Here is a 24979-nt window from a genome sequence, read left to right as displayed (position 1 = left end):
GCGTAGGCCGGTCAACTAATCAACCAAAGACCACAGTGCGTGCATTTCTCAATATCTGTTCAGATGGTGCAAGCAATTGGTAATCTACAAGTCAAGCCAAGCCGCACTGATTCTTCAAAAAAATCAAGCCACAAAGGTTCGTGAACAACCATGGAATCTGAACAGCTCGATGCATTCTTTGCATCGTCAAGCAAAGTAAAGCACAAGGCACACGTATAAGTATAGGTTTTTCTTAATTTAAACCAATTTAACAACGCATGATGCGATTTTATTGGAACAAGAAAGAAGCTCTGCAACTCATTCCAGAATTATTTCTGGAGGCCAGCGAAACCCAGCGGTGAGGTCATCGAGCACCTCAGCTCGCTCACACTCATGCCACTCCCTGCGACGTGGCACGATCTGCAGACCCCCAAGCTCCTGCTCGTCGTCCCTGACCTCCCCGTCGAGCAGGTGAACGCGCCTCAGCAACGGTGACCTCTTCATGATCAGCCTGACAAAGACGGCCTGCCAACCCAACCTGTCGAAGCCGGCCATGACGAACTCCTTCAGGCAACGGTACTGATGCTGCTGCGTATCGGTGTCAAGACTGGCACAAAGATCACCCGCAGACGTGGTCAATCTGCATTCAGATTTCAGAACTTCAGAACAATTGGGTTTACAATTATTTCCAACATGCACGCGCAGACGTGGTCATTAAGTTAAGTGGTCAAGAAACGACATACATGAGCACAGAATGACTCCAAGGCTCGCGCTGCCTCAATAAGTAGGAGAATCCAGATTATATCCCAGTTCACCGGCACATTTGCGATGAACAGCTTCTTGAGCTGACTGAACGGGCCAGGAACAAGAAGTGGTTCAATCCACATCAGCATACATGAAGATACAATGGCCCTTTACAATTTTTTTTACAGACGAGGTCTACACCTTCAGCATAGAGGGCTGAGAGCGCCTCGGGGGGCAACTAACGGCTGCCGGGGGGTTAGGACACGGCCGCAAAGGGGCGACACCCTAGCGTGAGCACGTAGGTTCGAGCCCGGGCGGGTCCGCTCCTCGCCAGGAGGCCAAATGCGATGTTGATACAATGGTCCTTTACATGGCAATGCGATGTTGATACACAATTAGTTTATATCAGAGATGATCGCTCACCTGGGACCCTTTGAACTGTAGAACAAGGCAATCTAGTGGCGGGATTCTTTTGAAGAACTTGCTCGGTGGATACGTCCTGTTAGTACCAGAGTCTTCGTCTATGTCATCATCCTCAGTTTGTGAGTAATCCAAGCTCACGCACCTGAGCCGTGGCACGTCATCATAGTATAGCTTGGTTGGGCGACCGCGGCAAACAGAAGTTTCAAGACAAGGCAGAGAGATCAGATAGATTTTCCCAAAGTTGCACCTGTCCACTTGCAGATTCTTTATCTTTGACATCGGCACATTGATATGAAAAGCAGCTTGGCAACAACGAGAAGATGTGATCCTGAAATCCCTTAGCGGCATGCAGTTTCTAAGAATATCATTGACCACTCTTCCTCCCATATATGAACCTTCACCCAATGTGAGTTTGGTGAGCCTCTGTAATGTCAAGCAATTCCATGCACGAAGAGGCTGACAGTTGGATAGCACAAGCCGCTTCAGCCGCACGTCCTAGTATCCATCCAGCTGCTTGAGGTCATAGTCCAGGCAATCACCATCAACAATAAGCTCAAAATCCTCAACACCGCACTTGACAATGGCTGCGGTGATTCATTCATCAATGTCATCACGCCAACGCCCCAGCATTTGGAGCCTCAGCTTCTGGACAGACCGGCGTTGATCCACACTCTTTGGAGCCAGAAGAAATGCGTTTCACCTGCTTGACATAGCGCCGCATGGCCCGGCGCTCGTAGCGCTCCAGGATGGCCGTGAGCGGACGGATCTTGGCCATCCAACGCTCATGCCGAGCCTTGATGGCATAGATATCAATCAGCTTCTGCATGTTCTTCTCTGCCTCGTACCCTGCCTTAGCCTCCATGTTAAGACGTTTCAGCCGGTGATAGCGCGGAGGCAGCACGTCATTGACGGCAAGGTTATAGCTTGTGGGCAAGCGTCGAGGAAGATCGCGCCATCGCTTCGAAAGGATGATGGTTGCTATTGTTGAGCGTCTGTCTAGCTTGCCAAGGATCATGATTAGTATATCATCAGGTAAGCTGCTGATCCTGTCCTCATAACTGTTGTATGTCTTGCTCATACGCATCTTTTTTTTTTGAAACACTGAGCAGGAGCACTGCTCTTTCATTTAAGCAGGGAGAGTATTCGATGAATTACATAGGTTTTGTTTACATAAGAGAACAGGAAAAACGCCTCAGAAAAAAAAACCATAGCGGCAACTATGTAAGCACTGGCTGGCCATAGGCCAACATCCACATACTCATCTCCTCCTTGATCAAGCTGAACACCTGTATCGGCAGCGCCGTTTTTTGTTCAAAAATTCTTTGGTTTCGCTCCTTCCAGATATTCCAAGCTGTGTAAATCATGATCCCCGCTGCCGATCGCCTTCGATTCCTTGAGTGCTTTTCCATGTTGGCATTCCACCATTGGCTGATAGTTTGGTTTGTTGCCGGTGTGATAATCATATCTTGCGTCCAAACATGAACGAGCTCCCAAACCTCTTTCGCATAGCTACAGAAGAGGCAAAAATGTTCGGTTGTTTCTTGTTCCTGATCACATAATTGGCACACAGGGTTACAAGCCCAATTCCGGCGTTGGAGCTTGTCTGCCATCAATAGCTTTGCCTGTATCATCAACCAAGCAAAAAAACATGTGTTTTCCTTCCGCATTTGCATGCCAGACGGCCGTAGCATCAAAGGTTGTGAAAGATCCCTGGAATTGAACTAGATATGCTGACCGAGCGCTATACTGACCGTCAGTAGTCCATCTCCAAACGATTGTGTCCGATTGATCCACAAGGTGTCCTTGCTTGGTCACTTGCCATAAATTGATGAATTCAGGCATTTCTTCCGCTGTTGTCATTCGCATCAGTCCCCTGGTCCATCTGTGGTCTTTTAGGTCTTGTTGCACTGTCATTTTCTTTCTCCATGCTAGCTTGTAACATCTTGGTGCTATGTCCATTGGTGCTCGGCCGTCAGCCCAAGCTGATTGCCAGAATTTTGCATTTGCACTGTCATTTTCTTTCTCCATGCTAGCTTGTAACATCTTGGTGCTATGTCCATTGGTGCTCGGGCGTCGGCCCAAGCTGATTGCCAGAATTTTGCATTTCGGCCGTTCCCCAGTTGAACTTGCGTGCTCAACCTAAATAATTGTCTATCCGTATTGTCGCAAGGCACATCAGTGCCCACCCATGGCCTCTCAAAGTCAGTCCATTTGAACCATAGCCATCGCAGGTGCAGGGCTTTACTGAAGAAATCCAGATCCTTGATCCCGAGACCTCCTTTATTCTTCGGTCTACAGACTCTCTTCCAGTTTACCAAACAATGGCCACCATTTGCCTCCTCTGTTCCTTTCCATAAGAAGTTTTGTCTGATGCAATTTTCTTTATTGCCCACTTCTTAATAGCAAACACCGTCAGGTGGTATACCGGGATAGAAGACAGCACGCTGTTAACAAGAGTAAGACGTCCTGGTTTGTTTAGCATACATCCCTTCCAACCTGGCAGCTTTGCTGAAATCTTATGAATCAAAGGCTGAACCTCTCTTCTGGTTAGTTTCTTTATGTTGAGCGGCAAACCCAGGTATTGGCATGGGAACTTCATGATCGAGCAGGGGAAAAACTGCATTACATCCTCGATGTCCAGACCCTCACATCTGATTGGATATACAGCGCATTTGTTTAAATATGTGGTGAGTCCAGAAGCAACTCCAAAAGCTCACGGACTGCTTTTACTTCTTCCTTTGTCGGATTGACAAAAACTGCAGCGTCTTCTGCATACATGCTTACCCTCAACTTGGCTGCTCTGTGCTGAATTGGCTGAATGATATCGGCATCAGTGCTCTGTGCTAATCTTGTCTGTATTGTTCCCATACGCATCTAGTTTTGTTTTTGATGAGAAACATGGAATTGTAGTCGGTGAATGTAAAAGATAGAAGCCTTGAATAAGCTAATTGAGCCCCATTCTTTACAATTAATTATCGATATCACAAATTAATACCTCCATCCCATATTACTTTTTTTAGATAAAGGAAGTTGTTCCGGCCTCAGTATCGTGAGATGCACAAAGTCTAGTGCGTTATTACAACGTTCCAGCTCAATGCAATCCCGCATTACTTCCACCTAAGCGATGGTATGAACAAGGTAATGATAAGAGTAATCCTAAATCGACAAATTGAAACAACAATCGAGATACTAAACTAACATTCCTGCAGGTAAAAGTGAACATCTTGCATTACAGTGTAGCCTGTTCACAACAATAGTAGTAGTCCACAGTTTGGTGGGATGGGCAATCCAAAATAGAAAGTTAAAACTAACGGGTCTGCAGTGTAATTAATCCACGATTTTCAAACATTACTTGGATATAATCGCTTCAATGGAGGTATGATCCGTTAAATCGTGAAAATTGTACGAATAAATCATGAATTTTTTACGAATAGATCATGAATAGATCTAAAATTTGAAGAATGGGAGAGTGACAGAGGGCGTACCCGTTTGCAGAGTGGGGAAGCGGCGATGACGGTAGAGAGATTGGAGGCCTTCTGAAGCTGGCGATAGCGGCTACGAGGCATCTCCGATACCGTCGGGTGTGAAAGGCAGTAGTCACTGGCCGGCCTGCGGGAAGGGGGCGATTGGACATGTTGAAAACTGTTTCTATCGGGTGTAATTTAGCGATTCTTCGATAGAACAATTACAAATGAGACATAATGTAAAAGAAAAGTTGCTTATTATTTATTTATATGTGTTTACGATGAGAAGTTATGCTCCGTATATATATATATATATATATAGTGCTAAAAACCTTTAAGAGATATAATCAAAATTTTCAATAGATTGAGACGGGTCCATATTCAGTTGCAAACTTCAGGTTTCCTAACACTCCCCCTGTTCACTTCTTGTAAAATGCATATATCTCATTAAAAATCCTCAAAAACCCAGAAAAAAATAGGAGAAAAAAAATACATAGCTCATGACATGATCACACAAATTGCTTCATTAAAAACTTAATATGAGAAACTTTAAGAAAACTCGTCTAAAAAAAAAGTACAATCTACCCAAAATACTTCATATAATCTTCATTATTAACTTTTGAGCACTTAATCTTCTTGACTAAGATTAAATTCCTTGTATCAGTATTATGTGAAAATTATTCATTTGAAATATGCAACTCTCTAAGTCTCATCATCTCAATACCATGAACACATCTTCCAAACTAGATGTAGAAAGAGACTTAGCAAATAAATCTGCAAGATTCTCATATAATTTGATATATATTACATTCATATACCTGCCACGTTCCGACTTGACCAATGGCCACTCGATGGTTTAAGGTGTCCAGGAATAACCTGCCACGTCTCAAATCTTACATTTTCTCGGCTTTTGGACTTAATGAGCCGAGATGTTCCTTAATCCACCTCTCAGTGGACATCTAATTTGATCCCAGTGCTCATCCTCGAAGATGTTATTCAACACCTGTGTGATTATGGAGTGTAAGCTTTCTTAATGAAAAAAATGACCACATACTAACACGTACGCAGTAAGTATATTAGGAGCAACAATTTTGCTAGCAGATCGTGAATCTAGGAATTAGTAGCCACCTTAAGTGTTTTTGTGGTCACACTCATCTCCCACAACACGATCGACTTGCCCACACCACATTAGCGCGTCCACATCTCTAGCTCATTGCAGACTTGCATCGGAAAAAGACATGCGAACTCAAGCGTTGGTTACTGCGTGGCTTGTGTCTGTGAACAACTGAACATCTCGCATGTCTTTTTCTCAGTCCAAGACGAATTCTACTTTCTCCACCTCCAAAGCCCGGCCCATCGGCCCAGGCCCATCGGTCCAGGCCCACACACCACAAGGATGGGAAAATTCCAAACGCAATAATGGGAAGCTTCCCATTTAAACGCCAAACGCCTCGCGGCGAATTACTTAACGCGCCTCTCTCTCCACTCGTTTCTCTCGCTCTCCTTTTTCTTTCTTTTCTCCCACGTTGCGGCGCCACCTTCCGTCCTTCCCCCCTCGCTAGTCACACTTACCACCCGCCCTCGCCCCTCTAGGGTTTCTCTGGGTTTTTGGCCCCGCGCCGCCACGCGCCCACGCCCGACGGATCGCCCCCATGGCCGCCGTCGCCCCCGCCGCCGGTAGTATCCTTGACCACCTCTACCCTTATTCCCCCCCCCCCCCCGGCTTGTTTGCGGTTTATTTGGCGACTTTTCGAGGTTTTTCGGGTGGGGTTTTCGCCGGTGCTTAGCTTGGTCCCTTCTTCGCCGGCTAGAGAATTCTGAGGTTTTCGGGGTGATTTTGTGCGAGCTACAAGTATGGTATACGGAGCGTGGAGGTGGTGTTCTGTTTTTTTTTGCTGTGATTTTTGTTGTTCCCCGATCCTAGTTTTAGCTCTAAATCCTAGAATTTTACGCCGAATCCGTGATCTTCTGGTCTGTGTTGGGAAGTGTCTGAATGGGTTCCCTTGACTGGTCTCGCTGCAGAGGCTGCGGATTTGCTGCAGAAGCTGCCCCTGGATCCCAAGAGGGAAGGTGGTAAGGCCCCGGAAGCGAAGGAGAAGGTTGGTCCGCCTCTCTGTCTAAAATTTCAGCGAATCGCTACGCGTTGCCACAGTACCACTTCAGAGTCTTAGTTTGAACCACTTTGCAGGTGCCGGGAGCGCTGAATGGTGCGTCGAATGGCGTGGCTGTGTCTCCAAACCCTTCAGTGGTGTCAGCGGATCAATGGGCGCAGCAGGATTACAAGGACGCCGGCATGTATTATGGTGCCTACTCTGGAGCTTACTATGGTGGAGGTGAAGCACTAATGCACCACCATTTAGTCTTTTACTTCCTGTTTCTAGTGAATCAGTAGCAGACATTTTTGTTGCTAGATTTAGTGCATTCATCTTCAATTTCAATTGATGGCTTTCATGCTTCGTAGGTTGGGGTGATTATTCTGTCTATGTGAGCCAGGATGGAGCGGAGGCACTTTCCACTGTGAGTATTTGTCCCCTACTTCACAATTCACAAAGCTTGCAGACACTTGGGTCTCCTTAGTTCAATCTGATGGACAACCCCTTAGATTTAGACAGCAAGTGCAAAACACGTTTATGATTTCAGTCGCTGCAAAGTATATTTGGATGAATTGGTTTTGCTTGTTGGTTTCTTCAGGGTGCTTATAGGGACATGTGCTGGTATCCTCAATATGGTATCACTGCATCTGGACATGATGGTCAGATTTATGGATCTCAGAACTACCAGTACCCATCCACGTATCACCAGCCACAGACTACTGCCAGTAAGCCAGCATACAAGGCTAAAACTGGCAAATCAGCTCCTTCATTAAAAGAAGATGCTTCTACCGCAACGGCTGCTGATGATCAGCAGCCTGCCTTAGTTGATGCTTCCAAAAACACTTCGGACAGTGTTGATGGTGTAAAGGGTCTGAAGAAGGCGTCTTTGCCTCTGAAACCAAATGGGCGTTTGGGTAATTACCAGAATCAGGGTACCAAAGCAGCTTATCCATGGTCTGGCGGCCATACCTCTTCGGAAAAGCATCTGAAGCTCTCTGGTGGCGGTCCTACATCAACTGCTTCTAATCGTAATAACAAGGTATAGTCAAACAATCTGAATATGGAACTGCTTTGTCATGTACTAATGAGCTAACTCTTGTTCCCCACAAACTTATATTTGTGTTACTTACTGATCAATAATCATTATGTAATGCATGTACTGCAGAACTGTTTCGTTTGTTGTAGCCTGTCAAAGCATGTGTACTCTATTAGTTTTGATTCTCGATATTTACCTTCGCAATGAGCTTTATGTCATTGGTGGCAATGCGATACTGGCCAATTCTGCTTGTCAAAGTGAAATATACTCATCCTGCATACTTACAAGTTAATAGTTTGCTGTATTGGGATCAACTACTTCTGAACATGGACACTTTTTTTTTAAGGGTTTGCATGGGCAGAACTCTGCTATGGGACCCCCACCTTCTGGATTCATGAGTTCAATATACTCCGGTAGCGGAATGTACAGCACAAACGCATATGGACCTAGCTTTTGGTATGGGTCAAATATCTATGGGCCCGGGCTATATGGTGGGTGGAATGTGTTGTCGAATGGGAAGTACAAGCCCAGAGGAAAAACCTATGGATCTTATGGTTTTGGCAATGAAAACTTGGATGGCTTGAATGAATTGAAGCGAGGACCAAGAAGTGGTCTCTTCAAAAACCAACAAGGTTCTGCAGCAGCTGTTGATGCAAAAGGACAGAAGCTTCCTACTAGTGGTGGCTCTAATGCTGTTGTGCAGGATCAGTACAATCGTGCTGACTTTGATGAAACTTTCTCAGATGCCAAGTTTTTTATTATTAAATCATACAGCGAGGATGATGTTCACAAGAGCATCAAGTACAATGTTTGGGCAAGCACCCCTAGTGGAAATAAAAAGATTGACTCTGCTTATATAGAGGCTAAGGAAAAGTCGAGCAGTTCTCCTGTATTCCTGTTCTTCTCTGTAAGTTTTGATCATTCTCCAATACTAAAAAGCTTATTTTCTTGTTGTGAATGGTGTGTAATATTGGGTGTTGATGTCACTGGTCTTCCTCAAATTTTCAGGTTAACAGCAGCGGACAGTTTGTTGGTCTCGCTGAGATGGTGGGTCGGGTTGATTTTAGCAAGACAGTGGAATACTGGCAGCAAGACAAGTGGACTGGTTGTTTCCCTGTCAAGTGGCACATTGTGAAGGATATTCCTAACAGCTTGTTGAAGCACATCATTCTTGAGTATAATGAAAACAAACCAGTGACAAACAGCAGAGATACACAGGAGGTGAGATAATTGGCTTTCAATTCTTTTTATCATTTTGCCAGTTTACTCCGCTTTGTGTCTATGGTGGCAGGAAGCCTTGATAGTATATCAGGAACAGTACTCTCTCTTAGGAAAAATGGAAACATGTTCTGCAGATTTTTGTGTTTACCTCTGTTAATGCTGTGGTAGCTGAGTTTTCCCATACCTTCTCATGGTGGTTGCAGGTTAAGCTTGAGCAAGGCCTTCAGATGCTAAAGATGTTCAAGGATCATGTCTGCAAGACATCCATCTTGGATGACTTTGGCTTTTATGATAACCGTGAGAAGATAATGCAAGAGAAGAAATCAAGGTGCCAGCAACCGCTGGAGAAGGTACATGACTACCAATGTACTTTATATAATGAGCCCTCTTTTATACACACTTGTGTATGAACTGAGAAGTACAGAGAACTACCTTTTGTGGTTGTATATGTCCTAACAATTCCTTTTAACATGCAAAAGTTCATAGATTTGTTGATGAAAGTACATGCAGCCTTGCATGTACTTTAGATGCATGGACTCTAGAATCGGTTGGCATTTTCCTAGCAAAGTTTTAAGGGTTTGCACAATGTTTTCCTTCTGGCAGTTTAACCTTAGTGAATTTCATGGCATCATTTAATCAGATTATTGTTTACTCTTATCAACAATCAAGTTTAGACGTTAATAAAGTTTGCATTTAGCAAACTTTTTTGAAAAACCTTTTTTTGTTGTCCTGCAGATCATGAATAGAAAGCTGCTTACCGCCAACAGCACTGATAATGAAGTTACCGATGGGAAGCAGAGTCTGAAACCTGAGGTCGTAGGGGAGCAAAATACTGTGGTGGAAAATGGTGCGGTGGCAGTAGCTGTTAACGTGTGTCGCCCCGAAAGATGCTAACCCGACAACTGATGGTTTGGCTGTTAATTTTCGCCACATCAGCCATTTGAACTTGGTATAAGGGGGCAGACAGCTTATGGTTTGGCTGTTTCTTTGATTTTCCTTGCGATGCTACTAGGTTGCAGAAGGGTGCAGTCTAAGCCTCTTAAGGCAATTCGGTATCCGGCTAGGTTTCTTTTGATTTTGTTTCTTCTGTACCATTTTCCCGCTGGTTGTGTCTGGGAGTCGAGTTTGGTTGGTATGAGGTAGAGATTAGTCGTTCCTGTTCCGGCGAGATGCGTTGTCTTTTTTTGTCTTGTTTGGAGTTGTACCTAGGTGTGGAGATCTTTAAGGGTTTCGTGGTGAATGATAGTAATTTTGGGATGGCTGTTTTCTTTCACTCTGTTTGCCCTCTCCAATCTTTTTATTCCAGAAGTAACTGAAAAGTATTTGAGCATGGGAACACCGTTCTTTTTCTGTCATGATCTGTTAGCCACGCCACTTCGGCGAGGTGACTGTCGATGCCGCCGCTGGACCTCGTGGAGTAAGGCCACTAGCACACCCTGGAGTTCAACAACACCGATGAGCCGCGCCCAACCCTGAGGCCTGAGCACGAAGGAAGAAGACGCCATCCAGTCATTTCGTGGACGAGCTGGAGATCAACAAGCCAACCAATGGACGGTGCTTGCTCCGTGCAGGCATGCGCTGTAAGAGCCACTCATCCCGACCTCCATTCGTACTCTGCAAGGGCGCAAGGCAGTTTCAGTCTCAGACTTTTCAGTTCGGAATCCCGAATGGCCGAACACAGATAGGAGAAAAGCACTCCGAACCCAGCCACGCCTTCGTCACCGTCTCGCCGTGTCCTCATAAAACCGCACTCAACCCAAGACTTCCCAGCACTCGAATAATAAGGTTATCTTTGTAGATTAAAGATAGAACATAAAGCGAGATATATACGATGCATACAGTTTTGGGTTTTCGGTTGAAGTAATATACTACATTTTATATAGATGATTATATATATATATATATTCACTCGAGTATAGATAATATGGCTAACTTATTAAAAAAATAGATCAGATTTAGTCTAATATAAGGCTAAAGTCGCTGAGTTCGTCCTGCATCAAGATCCTGATGCTTGCCTCTAATAGCCGAGAAAAAAGAGAGATTCCTCCGAGGGGTCTGGGTCTTCGCTTTATATAAAGATAATGTATCGCTTCCTATTCAACCGTAATCGATAATGAGTCATTTTTCTTGTCGTCCAAGTAAATAGATCTGCCGTAGATATTAGTTTTCTCGAGTTGGGTAAGCAATCGAGGTCTTCCTAGTATACACCTTCTGACTTTCGGACGAACAGGTACTGCGGATTCAATTTCATAATATTTGGAGTTGTTAAGTATACTTACGGTATACCCCGTCCATATATGGTATACTTCTTATACGTATATACCACGTAGTTAAATATTCGATAATAGCTCCCTAACTTTACTCAGCAGGGAGATTTTCTATAAGTACCTACTCGAGTATCGTCAAGTCCAAGCCTGAAACACTTTTTTTGTCGAGCGCACTGTCGTTATCCATACTCAAGACTCAATCAGAGTCAGTAATATCGACTTCTCGACATCCGTCTCTGAGTAGAGTTATAAAATCTCCTGAAATTTGAAACAATGGGTCTAGAGGCATTAAATGCGATCACACGGGCGTGCAAAGATTCGCTCAGCGTCATCATCCCACTTTTCACACCGATCGAAGCATCACAATTTTTATCCAAAGCAGAAACAATTTTCGAGTCTCATCTTGAGGCAAGGTCTATTTAATTATCTGAGGAGAGAATTTCATCGTCATTGTCTTAGCCTCGTTGCCTTCTCTGCAGTCTCACCCTTCAGATTCATCCACCATTACTCGCATTCTATTCAAAGACTTCATCTTTCACTTTGGATCTTATGACGAAAACTCCCAATTGAGCGACTTTGCCTTTGGGGGTGCTCGACACTATCTCTAACAAACTGTGGCATCCAGAAGATTTTGCCTTCTTTCATTGTGTCTATACCTCATGGTGTGAAGTGCATAGGACGACGGAATTTGCTTCTTGGATCCTGAAGGGACTGTTCGTGCACGAGGATGGCTTAGTGGAGGTTCATCGCCTGGGAAGTGAAACAATTTTTGACCTTTGTCTTTGAGGTTTAGTCGGCGATAACTGGGAGATGATTGGGGCCTTGAATGGTCTTTTGATTGTAATCGAGCGAGAGCGTCAGATCAAAGGTAGGGTAATTAACCCGGTGACCAAATGGTTCTATAATCTCCTATCGCTTTCTGATGATGCGTTCTGGGTGAACCTGGAGGGATTCACGGTGCCCAAGAATGGGAAATTATTCATCATTATTGTTTCGAGGATGCCGTGCTCTCATCTTTAGATGACGAATGAAGTGCACGTTTATCTTATCAACGGACCACTACAATGGTTTCAAATCTCTAGTGGTAAGTTTTAGTTGTGTATTTTGGATTTTTTGGATCAATAGAATGGATATTACCAAAGCTTTCTCCTTGATCGAGTAGTAGGCTTTTTGGTATGATTTTGTTTGATGGTTGCAATGAAACATTGCTGATATTTTACCTATTTAACATGCTATTGTCACTATTTCATTATCGATGAAATAAAGTTAGCATGAGTAGATGCAATCTTGATCCGTAGGCGTGTATACCACCTTCAAGACTTATTGATCGAATATTCATTGATATCTAAAAAATCAACTAGACAAATTGTCAGATGCATGGCTCTCGAGTAACCACTCGAGACAACCGTAAGAATGAGGAAAAGACTTGGTGTAAAATTAGAAATAAAAAATAATGATGACCTTTTGCAAACTTTCACTGACTTGCGTGTTTGACCAGCGTACGGATATGAACTCAACAGAGGACACACATAGGATTGACTAGAACTTCAGAACCTTTTTTAACCGTTAGGCGTGAGATATCTGACAATCTCTTGTGTCGTTATGTTCTATTAGGTGTAGTTGTTCGTCATCAACCTAACATATGTCTCTACTAACTCTTATCCAAAGCAGTCGATGAAAAGCTAGATAAACTTTTGCAAAAGACATATACAAAATTTACGAAAAATATAGTATTATTATATAACTCCCGACTCTATGATCGAGGAGAAGATTATTCAATCAAAGACTGGAATGAAACATACCTGTGTTATTGGAAGTGTATGGTGTTGTAGCCCTCGACTATCTACTCGATGACTGGGTCGAGTAAAGAGTAAAGCCATAGTATCAAAAGTATGCAATGTAGCTCCCGATTCTCTATTTGATATGATAATGAAGACAGAGAGTAGAGCATATGTACCAAAATATACTTGATATGGCCCCTGACTCTTTGCTCCATGACTGAATTTGAGTAGAAAAGGAAGCATAAGCACTGACATTATACATTTAGCTTCCAGCTCTCATGTTGCTATGATAACCAAAAAAGTATGATGTAGCCCCCGACTCTCCACTCAATAGCTAGATCATGTGGAGAGTATAGCATAAGCATCGGATTATGTTTCTCGACTACCTGTTCGATGATCCCAACCCATGAGCATGTGGTTGAGATTATGTTATGGTCATCGAGTGAATTCAAAAGGTTGGGTGGTGGGCATTAAAAACCCACTCCTATTTGTGCTCATTTTCACCGTGACCTTTTACTTGACACGTCATAATGACATCGCACCCTTCTGTGCAGAGATTAGATAGGTCATACTGTCTTGGCAACGCCTCAACTTCTGTCGGACGCACCGTGCAACTGACACGGTCTTGAAAACACGATCGCTTCGGATCTCGATGGCTCCATTTACACAATGCGATCTGTTCCCGTAGCTATAAATAGAGGGGACCCAAGGCCGTTCGTTTCTCACACTGTCTCCTTCCTTCTCCTCTACTCGTTATTCCAAAGAACTCGTAGAGCTTGAAGCCATAGCTTCCACTCCACCGTCATCCCGTGAACTAAGCCCAGAGAGTGAAGAAGTAGGGTTCCTCTCCCTAAGCCCCTCTCCATGGTCCCTCATGAGGTCATCATTGTTTCTTTCAATGATGAGGAATCGAATGAAAGCAAGGGGGATGAAGAAGATGAAGGGGAAGATGGTGGTGATCTTGACAAGATCATCGACCAAGTCACTGATGAGGTCTTCGACGATGAAGCCCACAATTCCCCAGTGGTGAAGAGAGCGCGATCGTCTTCTCCGTCGACAACCACTGGATCGACTCCATGTTCCACGAAGGGTCCATCGGTACCGCCGGCATCAGTCAGTAGCTCTAGCACCTGCATGGAAGGTGCCCGCAACCGCGCCCTAGTCGGGGGCAGCGCGGAGGAAGGAGAATGCATGCCGGGGCCATTGGATGCGGGAGAGCATCTGGCTGCTGAAGCTGGAATAGGGAGGGGCATATTGGTCTTTTTTAATGCACTTTAGGGCTTGAATAGCGATAGTTAGTAAAAATTGGCATTTTTGGGATAAAATTTAAGAATGGTGGCACGTCGGGAAATAGCTGATTTCTAGTGGCATATCCGGGATTAGGCAACTTTCTAATGGCATAAAAAAACTCGGTCCAATAAAAAAAAAAATCTAGCCATGCAATTGCGCAGGCCACTTTGTTAGTTCCATTAACAAAGAACGTACTGGTGAAAACTAAACAGCACCGTCTTGCTAGCAACAGGCTACATCCTGTCAACTTAAGCCAATGTTAAATCATCGGTGCCTGAATGCTGTTCTGGATGTGCATTTGAAAGTTGAGGCTGAGCTTGCTACAATCGAGATGTCCATATCTCACTCAACTTGATGCATATGCTGTCTAAGCTGAACTTCCATCGCAATCATGTAGTTGCGTGCTCTAATGCTGGATCTTGCACATTGCCCTGGTTCTGGTTTCGGTTGCAAGTGTTGAATAGTTTTTTTTTTCTATTTGTGTCAGTTCTGGTGGTCCGGACAATACAACTTGACTGGTCCAGCTTATGGATCATTCTCAGACTTGTACAGTCATGCATGAAGCGGTTACGAATTTACGTTTCGCTCCTTTCACTTGGTGTTCATAAGATTTTCGGATCATGAAATCATCATAACAAAGTTGAGCGTACAATGCGAACGGGTATGGTGCCCAGTGGCAGAGCTCCAGCTGTGAGCCAAGCCTGCCGGGATTTAATCTCCCGGTGTTACATCTCTATCAAAACGTCTCTAATGAAAGAGGGTCCGGTGTTCCAAAAAAAATTAAGCGTACAACCTTTGTTGTTTCAATAACCCGTTCCTCCTTTTCTATTATGGATGGGAGTGGAACTATCTATAGATCCACGCTCATCCTTAATTACTTTCTACTGGCAATCATCACAATTATCGTATGGAGTTTAGATGGACCCGAAGCAGCTCGAGTCACCGCCGGTGATTGCATGCTCCCAGAAGATTATCTAGAAAAATCTTTGTACGCCGTCGAATGTTACCGTTTCCTCTTATGGTAATGCAACATGAACTAGCCTGTGATTACGTCCGAATGTTCATGTGCTTAGACGTAATCTTCGACGTTGTCATTATGCTTATTTTCGGAAATCAGCAAAGTCATTTATGTTTGATAGTTACTCCTAAGTAAATATTCTACCGAGCTAAGAATCGGCAGCCTCCAGGGGCTCACTCTCATTGTAGCTAATGTGCCGACATGCAGGCCTTTGTACTATATAGAGGATTCTCGATCTCTTTCGATTGGTGCTCACCTCTCTTCTGTGTAGCATCCAGTGGCGCCGCTCTCCTCAGCCTACCCACTCCGCAAAGGATTAATCGCTGACGAATTTGAAGCACGGAAAGATGGACAGAGCATCACCGATTTCTCGTTGGATGCCGAACTCCGCCCGAACTCAGTCTCGCCCCTATGGGTATAGCTACCCCCTCCTAGCATTGAGCGCCGCGCGAGAGCTCTTCCATGTTCGAGCGCCGCGTGAGAGCTCTAGAGGAGCCACCGAGCTTCTGCCATCACTCCTCCTAGTTGCCAGGATGCTCCACAGCCTTCCAACACCAGTCCGTACCTTAAACGGGTTTGTCGTTCTCTCCTTATCGTGTTCTGCCGCTCGCCGTCGAAGATTGCTCGCCGGAGCTCAACTCCGGCTACTCCCTGGGGCCACACCGCCGTGCTTCGGGTCGCCGTCGCCGCTGTCCCCACCGGTCCCCGATAAGAACTCCACCTAGCCGTCCGATCATCTGTTAACGGCTAAGATTAGATCTACCACACCAGTTCGTCAGCCAGTCACGTGGCATAGCCACATCAACACCATAATCCAACGTGGCACACTACATCAGCCCTCCCTTTCTCCTTTTCTTTTATTTCTAATATTGACATCAGGTTAACGTCATAATTGCCCTTTTTAGTAAAAGAATCATAAAATTGAGAGATTCTTTAAATAATCATGTTAATTCATTAAATAGGTTTTACTTTAATAAAATAAATGCTTTAAAATTGAATAATAATTAAATAAATCTGAAATAATAGTTTTAATGTTTAAATAGGTTTTCATAATGTTTTTGAAAAATAGCAAATAATTATGATAAATTAGAAAATAAGTTTTCTTGCTGTAAAATAAATTCTATAATCTGTTTAAATTATTTTTAGTGTTTTTTAATTAATCAAATTTCTTTTTAATTCCAAAATTATGCTAGAAAATCCAAACCCCCCCCCCCCCCAAAAAAAATACTAGGAGCATCAAGAAAATCTCGTGAAAAATCCTACACCTTTATTTCACCATTTCCAAGCCATATCTCCATCATCACAACTCCGATCTAATCGTTTTCTTCACCAATAATTCTCCAAAAATCATAAAATAATAAATTGAAAGTAGATTTGCACTCCTATCTTTTGATTCCTTTGTTACAGCTGACAAAGAAACAAGGAATATAGTGATGGGTTGTCTGATTTCTTAGCATTGGTCAGAACTGATCAAGAAAAGATAGTACATGTTCTTAGATGATGTTAACTACGTTTTAGAAGAACACAGTAGATGATGTGTGTTTATCTTCTGAGCCAGATATCAAACCTTTGTAAGCTCACCTTTGAAGATAATTTCGAAGAGAGTTGGGAACAAAATGCTTGGTCTGATAAAGATGCTAAAATGGAATCAAATAGAGGTGATAGTAAACGAGGAGAAAAGCAGAAAAATTTTCTGTGAAGTATGGTAAATTAGTTCATAGTTATTAATTAATTTTGGCACTTGAGATCTTCAATACCGTTGACCTTACCATCCTTACCCTTTCAACACCTACCCCAATATTATAAAGATCTATTGGTATACATAGACGTGCCAATCAACTAGTCATATATCATAAAGGGCCAGAGATCGATCGAGTTGTGGGGCCTCTCTCACTGTAGCTACAGACCCTGATATGCAGGACTGGCACTGTAGCATTAATGTGTATTACTGTAGCACTATTGTACCTACTGTTCCTAGATATTTAATAAAAAATAAAAAATATTTATTCCTTTATTTTATTAAAAAAAATAACAACAAAATATCCTGCTCATTTATTCTCTCGTATATGTGGGATCAGAAAAATCCAGCATCTCCCTTCAGAAACTCTAGTCACCAATAAAAAAACCCTCGTGACCTTATTTTTTTTTTCAAATTAGTACCTCTTACCTGTTTTCTACAAAATAAGTTTGGACAACAAACCTATGTGTTGTGCTGCTATTTAATTACCTCCACATATAATTTTTTGCTTTGCACATCGGTCATTTATTCCCTCGTATACGTGAGACTAGAGAAATCCAACATCTCATTCGAAAACTCTAATCGCCAGCCCAAAAACTCTTAGCAACCTTATTTTTTCCAAATGAGTACTTCTATTAATCCTTTCCGTGCTACCTATTTCCTACAAAATAATAATTTTAGGCAACAAAGATATATGTTATGCTACTATTTAATTACCTCTGTATGTAATTTTTTCTCTACACCTCTATTTACTCTGTAGTATAAACAGGTGAAGAGTAGCAAGCGAATCTGCTGGTTAAGGGGTCGTTTGGTAGAGCTCTGATTCTGTGGTGAGAGTGATTCTGTGGTGGAAGTAGAGTGGGAGTGATTCTATGGTGAAAGTGATTCTATTTGTAAAATCGTTTGGTATGCTAGTGGTGGAAGTGATTCCTGAGAGAATATTGTGTTGAAATCGAGGAGAATCAGTCAGGAATCAGGTGAAAACTAGTTTTTTCAGCTATCACTCGCTATACAAAACGGGAAGAAATTCCCACGCAGAATCACTCCCCGACCAACTCATTTGACAGCGCTGGAAGCGATTCTAGCGCAGAATCAACACCCACAGCTCTACCAAACGAGGCCTAATACAATCCTTGTCGTCCATTTCCATTGCCGCCAGCCCGCCATTATCACGTCCTTGATCTGTTTAGTCATTGGGCGACTGTAGCCCATCCGATCTGGATGGATGAATGAATGTTGTCATTGAGTGACAAGTACGAGGGCAGTTGCGATCAGGCGGCAGCCCAATTTACTCCGTGTTCCCGGAAACGCACGACAGCCATGGCTCATGGAAATTTTCATTAGGCAATACGGACGCGTGTTTATCAGTTTGGTTTATTTATATTAAAATTCATATTAGATAGATAAGTAAAAAAAATTATGAAGTGGTTGAGATAATTAATATATGAATGAGTATTTAATAAAAGGTAGATAATCGAAATAGATCATAGTGTATAAAGGATGCAGAGTTGTATTTTCACTCCCGGACTGCATGGGGTGATCCCTTGGGTGCTAAGAAAGTCACGGTCTCAGACAGGGAGTAATGGCGGAAGCAAACCGCCAGCTACCGGGCCTGACGCCAGCGTCAGTAATGGCGCTCGTACGTGCCGGCCGGCGGCGATGGGCTCGCTCAGTCACGTACGTCTCGATCGACAAGCCAGTGCTCGCTCTTCACTCGCTCTCACATGCGTGCACAGGCTCGGCTCGCTTGCTTGCTTGCGTCGCAAACGTCGATGCTGTAGGCCATCGTGTTTCCTCACAAGCTTTGCTCGATCTGATGTCAAATTTGTGACTACTAGTAGTGATAAAACATCGTTAGCTTCTTCGATTGATGAAAAGTTATCAAAGTTCTCCATGGCACGAAAGGTGGTATAAGAGGGGTCACTAGTTTCTTTTACGGTGGCCGATTTGGCCATTTTCTGCATTTTTTCCCTTTCTTCTTTGAGAACTTCCGTCGTAAAATGATGCAACATGTTTCTTCTAGGACAAATGGGCAATTCACTGTCCTTTTTTTGCTCAGGGGATTAAAAGATGCTACTGAGTTGCTAGTACCGATTTTCACTCGGACTTGTCCTACATAGATTAACACGCACAATGCCCCACTGCATGAGTACAAGGACCACAATTTTGTGACAAAGTCGATACAATTAGCTATGTCCAACTGCACGAGTTAGCTGAATGATATGATGAGCATTTATTTTACAAGTTCTTTACAATCACAAAAATCTCACAAACATCAGGGCACTCTGTATTTTGCAGAGCTCAGTGTTACAGTGCAGCAACTGCAAGTTATTGCGTGCTGTGTGTATCTTGCGTTCTGTGTTCATCTTTCAAGGGAACCCTTCTCCCCTCCCCTGCATCCTCCCATGCCATGAATGCCGGTCAAGCTTTAGTTCTTGCTCCTCGTCGCTTTGAGCAAAGCATCGAGGACGCGGTTCCTGGTGCTGTTAAGCTGCAAAAGTGCCGAAACAAACGAATCAACGAGTCCGAGAAAAGAAGGAAATGCACAAGAAAAAAAGTCATTCCATGATGGTTTATAACAGTAAGTGTTGGGTAAAGTTAGGACTTGGGAGAACTCTGTAAGGAGTAGAAAAATGTCATCTGGAGAGTAGAGTTAGGAGATCATCTTCTAGTAGGCAGTAAGATTGTTACGGTGCAATAATAGCATCATGTCCTAACGTCTACTACTCCTGAGTCAGGACTGGCTTATCAGTACAACAAAAATGGACGTTGCGTGATAAATCATTGCAATCTTAAGCATGGCAAATGGCAACAGTTCTCAAAGTAAAAGCATGTCAGAGTGTGTAGTAGTAGAATCTTGTACTCCTCACAAAAGTTTACCACATAATACATAAAAATAAAGCAGCACGTATTTTAATTAGATCTTAAACAAGCACGAATCAAGAGTCTAATCCCAAGAAAGCAAAGAAGAATGACGCCTGACGCCTGATTTTTTTTTTCTTTGCCAATATAAAGAGAGAAAAAGAGAGCACTGGACTGCCACTCCTTGTCCGTTGCCTGCTCCCATGTCCGGCACAACCTTTGGAGACACCACTTGTCCGTTGCTCCAGGTGCTGAGGCGCCTCTTCTTCTGCCACCCCCGTGATATGCAGCACAGCAGCACTACTATCAGATGACACACTGAGCAGTGCAGTACTTGCATCTGCAAGCCATAAACCGCAAGAAACAAGGAGTTCTACATCTTCCTCGTGTTTATCCGTTGTTTTGATGCATTCATCGCTGATCTGAAGAAGGTTTTCTTGGCCCCTTCGTTGCAGTTTCAGTTACCGCAAGGCAGTAATGTTCAGTCCATTGTTGCCTTGTTGGTGTTATTGTGTTGAAGTAGTAATCTTTGGCGCCAAGTGGGTTGCTTAAGACATTCGGTTTGTGCTGCTTTTTCCAGTTCATGGAGTGAGCAAGTATGCTGTGAGATTCTTGCACGGGTAGCAGCAGGCTTCATTGATTTCAGTGCTTTGTTGGTCAGACATGGGAGGAGCTGGTATTCTACTTGCCAGATCCTTGTGAAAGATTTGGAGTCCGCTTTGCACACTGTTTTCTGGTATCCAATAGCTGTCTCAAGCAGCTTTGGTCACCCCCCCCCCCCCTTCGGCTGATCTAGAAAGGGAGATGAGTTGGTTAGTTTTGCTTCCAGATGATATTTTCTCCTCCTAGTTAGCAACCATCAAAATCTATATTCTACTGACGCTGCTACTGTCCTTGATCACAGAGGGAGAAAACAATCAAAGATCAGGCAGAGGCCAGCTTCTATTAGTGTTTGTTGATCAAGAGTAGACTGAAGCGGTAACACTGTAGAAATCTTCTTCTCCAATGGCAAGGCCAAGCCCTCTCCTCCTGCTCGTCTTCTTCGCAGTGTTACTTGCATTGCTCCCGGAGACCACGCAGCTCCAGCCCTCGCAGGCATGGACTCTGTTCAAGATCCAGCAGCTCCTGAATCACCCTCCAATGCTCAGCCACTGGCGCCGCGGTACAGACTTCTGCGGCGGAGGCGGCGGCTCCATAGGCCCCTTGGGCACGGTCGCCGTCGTGTGCTACGGGGATACCGTGACGCAGCTGCACATCGCCGGCGCCGCGGGCTCCCCGCCGCTGCCCGAGAACTTTTCCATCGGTGACTTTGTCACGACGCTGTCCTGGCTCCCCGACCTCAAGGTTCTCATGCTGTCCAGTCTCGGCCTCTGGGGCTCCTTGCCGGGCAAGCTCGGCCAGCTCGCAGCGCTGGAGATACTCAGCATCAGCGGCAACTACCTCTCCGGCGGCATCCCGAAGGGCATGTCGCGGCTCATCGGCCTCCAGACCCTGGTCCTCAACGACAACATGCTGGGCGGCGAGGTGCCTGCCTGGATCGGGACGCTGCCGTCGCTGGCCGTGCTGAGCCTGCGGAACAACTCGCTACAAGGCGCTGTGCCGGAGTCCATCGGGCGCATGCCGTCGCTGAGGTCGCTCGTGCTCGCGTCGAACAACCTGTCCGGGAACCTGCCGGACATGAGCCGGCTGACCAACCTCCAGGTGATCGACGTCGGCGGCAACTCGCTCGGGCCAGCGTTCCCGAGGCTAGGGAGGAAGGTGGTCACCGTGGTGCTCAGCCGGAACAAGTTCGGCGGCGGCCTCCCGGAGCAGCTGAGCTCCTTCTACCTGCTGGAACGGCTGGACGTGTCATGGAACCGGTTCGTCGGACCGTTCACGCCAGCACTGCTATCCCTGCCGTCCATCCGGTACCTGAGCATAGCCGGCAATAGGTTCACTGGGACGCTGTCCGACAAGGCGCTGTGTGGCGGCAACCTCCGGTTCGTCGACCTGTCGACGAACCTCCTCGTGGGGAGCGTGCCCACCTGCTTGACATCACCGGACAAGAGTCCGGACACGGAGGTGCTCGTCGGGGCCAACTGCTTGGACAACAGCGATGGTTCACAACACCCGTCACCGTTCTGTCAGAACCAAGCCTTGGCCGTGGGGATAGTGCCCGGCAAGGAGAGGAAGAGCATTGCCAGGCAGGCAGGCTTTGTCACCGGCATTGTCATGGCGGTTCTTGTCGCTGTTTCCGTTGTCGGTGTCATGGTCCTCTTCGCCGTGAAGAAGGTGACCGCAAAAGGTGCAAAGGCAAGGGCTCTGGCAACGTCGGTGGAAGAACATGTTTCCAGTGCTTCCAGTGGCTACCCCTCCAAGTTGCTCGCCGATGCGCGTATGATCTCAATTTCTCTCTGCATAAAATTGCTATTTTAGGATCGAAATTTGATGTCTAAGCCGCTAACTTCTGTTTTCCTTTGGGGCTTTGGAACAAAAAAAGGTTACATATCACAAACAGTGAAGCTGGGAGCTCTGGGGATCCCATCATACAGATCATTTTCTTTGGTCGAGCTTGAAGCTGCAACAAACAACTTTGAAAACTCTTACCTACTGGGGCAAGATTCTCATGGTGAAGTATGATGTCGTCTTCTCGTTTGATCAATTCACAGTTTACTCAGAATTGGGGGCAACTGATGCATGCAATTTACTGTCTTCTGTTAATTATGCTCATGAGCTCAAGTAAATATGTGATCATCATATTTTCATTTGGAATAGCATCGACGCTCATCTATATAAAAATTCTCTTGTTTTACTGTCAGATGTATCGAGGAAGGCTAGGCAACGGCACCCCGGTGACAATCAGGACTCTGAAGATCAAGAGGAGCCAGACTTCCCAAAGCTTTAACCGTCACATTGACACGATTTCTAGGCTCAGGCATCAGCACTTGGTCAGCGCTCTAGGACACTGCTTTGAATATGATCTTGATGATTCTACTGTGACCCAGTTGTACATCGTGTTCGAATACGTGCAAAATGGGAACCTAAGGAGCAGGATCTCGCGTGAGTTTTCAATTATTGTTGCCTTTTTTTTAAGGGACTTCAATTATGCTTGCCTTCATTTCGATTACCCTGACAATCATGTCACTGAATGTTATGTTGCTTACTGAACTGAATTTCACCAGAAGGAACTGAAGGATGCAAGCTTACTTGGGCACAGAGAATATCGGCTGCCATCGGTGTCACGAAGGGTATTCAGTTCTTGCACGGAGGGATCATACCTGGTATAGTTGGAAACAATCTGAGGATCACCAACATTCTTCTAGATCAGAATCATGTTGCTAAAATCGGCAGCTACAATATACCAATCCTGGCAGAGGCCGTGAAACCCCAGGTAGATCAGCGAAAAATAACTTAACACTTTAACACTGATCTACATCCAGTAACTTCACGGTGGCTGTTGCTGACTAACAATGTTATGTTATTTGTCAATCCAAGCAGATAGGAGCTGGAAGCAAGTTTCAAATTGATAGGTACTTAAGCAGAATGGTATCTAACAACAATATCATCTTGCAGTTTCAGTCAATGGAACTAATCGCACCAATCATTTTTTTATTTTTTATTTTGCAGTCCGATGTACAGCGATAAGACTGACATCTTCGATTTCGGGGTGATCCTACTTGAGGTTGTGTCTGGAAGGACCATCACATCCATCTATGAGGTCGAGATACTGAAAGAACTGGTATGTATCACCATCTGTACCTCACAACAACTTGTGAATGTAGCTGGTATTACAGGATCACCTGAATGAACCTGACTGTGCTGCAGCTGCAATGGGCGATCGCCGACGAGGACCGAGTCAGGAGGAGGAGCTTCGTAGACCCGGCGGTGAGGAAAGGATGTTCAGATGAATCACTGAGGACGGTCATGGAGATCTGCCTGAGGTGCCTGGCCAAGGAGGCGGCGCAGCGTCCATCAGTGGAGGACGTGCTCTGGAACCTGCAGTTCGCCGCCCAGGTGCAGGACGACTGGGAAGGGGACGCCCGGAGCAGCGACGGGTCCCCGGTGCCATCGTCGTCCCGGGTCACCAGGTCGTCTCGGTTGAGCTTGAGCAGATGATCAGTTGCCTCTCTGGTCCAGCCATCAGATGATCATGGCGCACCCATGATCAGATCAGGTGCTGAGATTTCTGTCTCGTGCAACTATCTCGGACCATACGAGACTCTACTGTCAATTGCAAGATTTGTTGGGTCAGTGGCTGCAGGCTGCATCTGAAGATGGAAATTTTGAGACACCACACAAGCACACAGCAGCTGAAATTCACAAACAACTAGTGTGCGGTATTTTTGTTTTATCAGTGTAGAGTTTTTTCCTTTCTTTTTGTTCCTTTTTGTTTGATGTTTTGCTATCTGGGAGTAACAATAATGATGTGCCTTTGGTGGTTTTCCTCTGGGAGTACAATAACGGTGTGCTGTGCAATACCTGTACTGTCTGTCAATAGTAAATCTTGTTTCGACCGATGTAACAGGCATTGCCTTTTCTATTCCGAATTATGTGATCACTATATAACTGTTGGTACTTGCTTGTGCTACCATTTATGATTTATCACAGACAGGATGAGCAACCTTCTCATGATCATCTCGTGATAGACTGCAAGTCCAGCGAGAAAGCACCACACATGCATGAGGTCCTAGTAACAACTTGTTGGCTATAACTTTTACAGACCCATCCATACCTGAATTTATGAAATAGTTCGCAATAACATTGGGAAAACCAGGGGCTCAACCACAAGAACACAACAACCACTGAAGATTTCAATGTTTAAGTACAGACCGGCGAAGCATGAAATGCAGATGTTTCGATGTTGCTTATTGCGCCGTCTGGCGATGCGGATAAACTTAGTCGGCTGTCCAGCTCTGCTCCACAATCTCGCGAATTTTGCGGTTGTACTCCCGCTTGTTCTCGCTGAACATTCTGGCTGCTTCAGAGTTTGCAGGAGAATTTGGGTTTGGGTCACACAGCAGGGACTGCAAGGAAAACACGACAAGAGAACTGAGTATGGCATATCAATACTTCAATACTATATC

General features: G+C 44.7%; 2 protein-coding genes and 1 pseudogene across 3 annotated transcripts; 2 read left to right on the top strand and 1 right to left on the bottom strand.

The window, feature by feature from the left end:
• Positions 1–297: 297 nt before the first annotated feature.
• Positions 298–4745, bottom strand: LOC133913502 (uncharacterized; annotated as a pseudogene).
• A 1410-nt stretch (positions 4746–6155) lies between these two features.
• LOC133913501 (YTH domain-containing protein ECT3-like) lies at positions 6156–10233 on the top strand. The gene is made up of 9 exons (XM_062356667.1): positions 6156–6287; positions 6633–6709; positions 6799–6943; positions 7072–7127; positions 7302–7742; positions 8086–8646; positions 8748–8960; positions 9164–9310; positions 9696–10233. Exons 1-9 carry the CDS (start codon positions 6263–6265, stop codon positions 9852–9854), a joined length of 1824 nt encoding a protein of 607 aa, XP_062212651.1. The 5' UTR covers positions 6156–6262; the 3' UTR covers positions 9855–10233.
• A 9871-nt stretch (positions 10234–20104) lies between these two features.
• LOC133913500 (probable inactive leucine-rich repeat receptor-like protein kinase At3g03770) lies at positions 20105–24417 on the top strand. Of its 2 annotated transcripts, XM_062356666.1 has the most exons (8): positions 20105–20728; positions 20821–22290; positions 22396–22529; positions 22715–22955; positions 23078–23286; positions 23394–23425; positions 23523–23634; positions 23721–24417. In XM_062356666.1, the coding sequence occupies exons 2-8, from the start codon at positions 20922–20924 to the stop codon at positions 24009–24011; spliced, it is 2388 nt and encodes a 795-aa protein (XP_062212650.1). In that variant the 5' UTR covers positions 20105–20728; positions 20821–20921; the 3' UTR covers positions 24012–24417. The 2 variants fall into 2 exon arrangements, with proteins under 2 accessions (XP_062212650.1, XP_062212649.1); XM_062356665.1 differs by having other exon boundaries at positions 20105–22290.
• Positions 24418–24979: the final 562 nt, after the last annotated feature.

The sequence above is a fragment of the Phragmites australis genome, chromosome 3 (assembly GCF_958298935.1).
Source record: "Phragmites australis chromosome 3, lpPhrAust1.1, whole genome shotgun sequence".
NCBI classification, from domain to species: domain Eukaryota; kingdom Viridiplantae; phylum Streptophyta; class Magnoliopsida; order Poales; family Poaceae; genus Phragmites; species Phragmites australis.
This window is presented reverse-complemented; position numbering and strand designations above follow the sequence as displayed.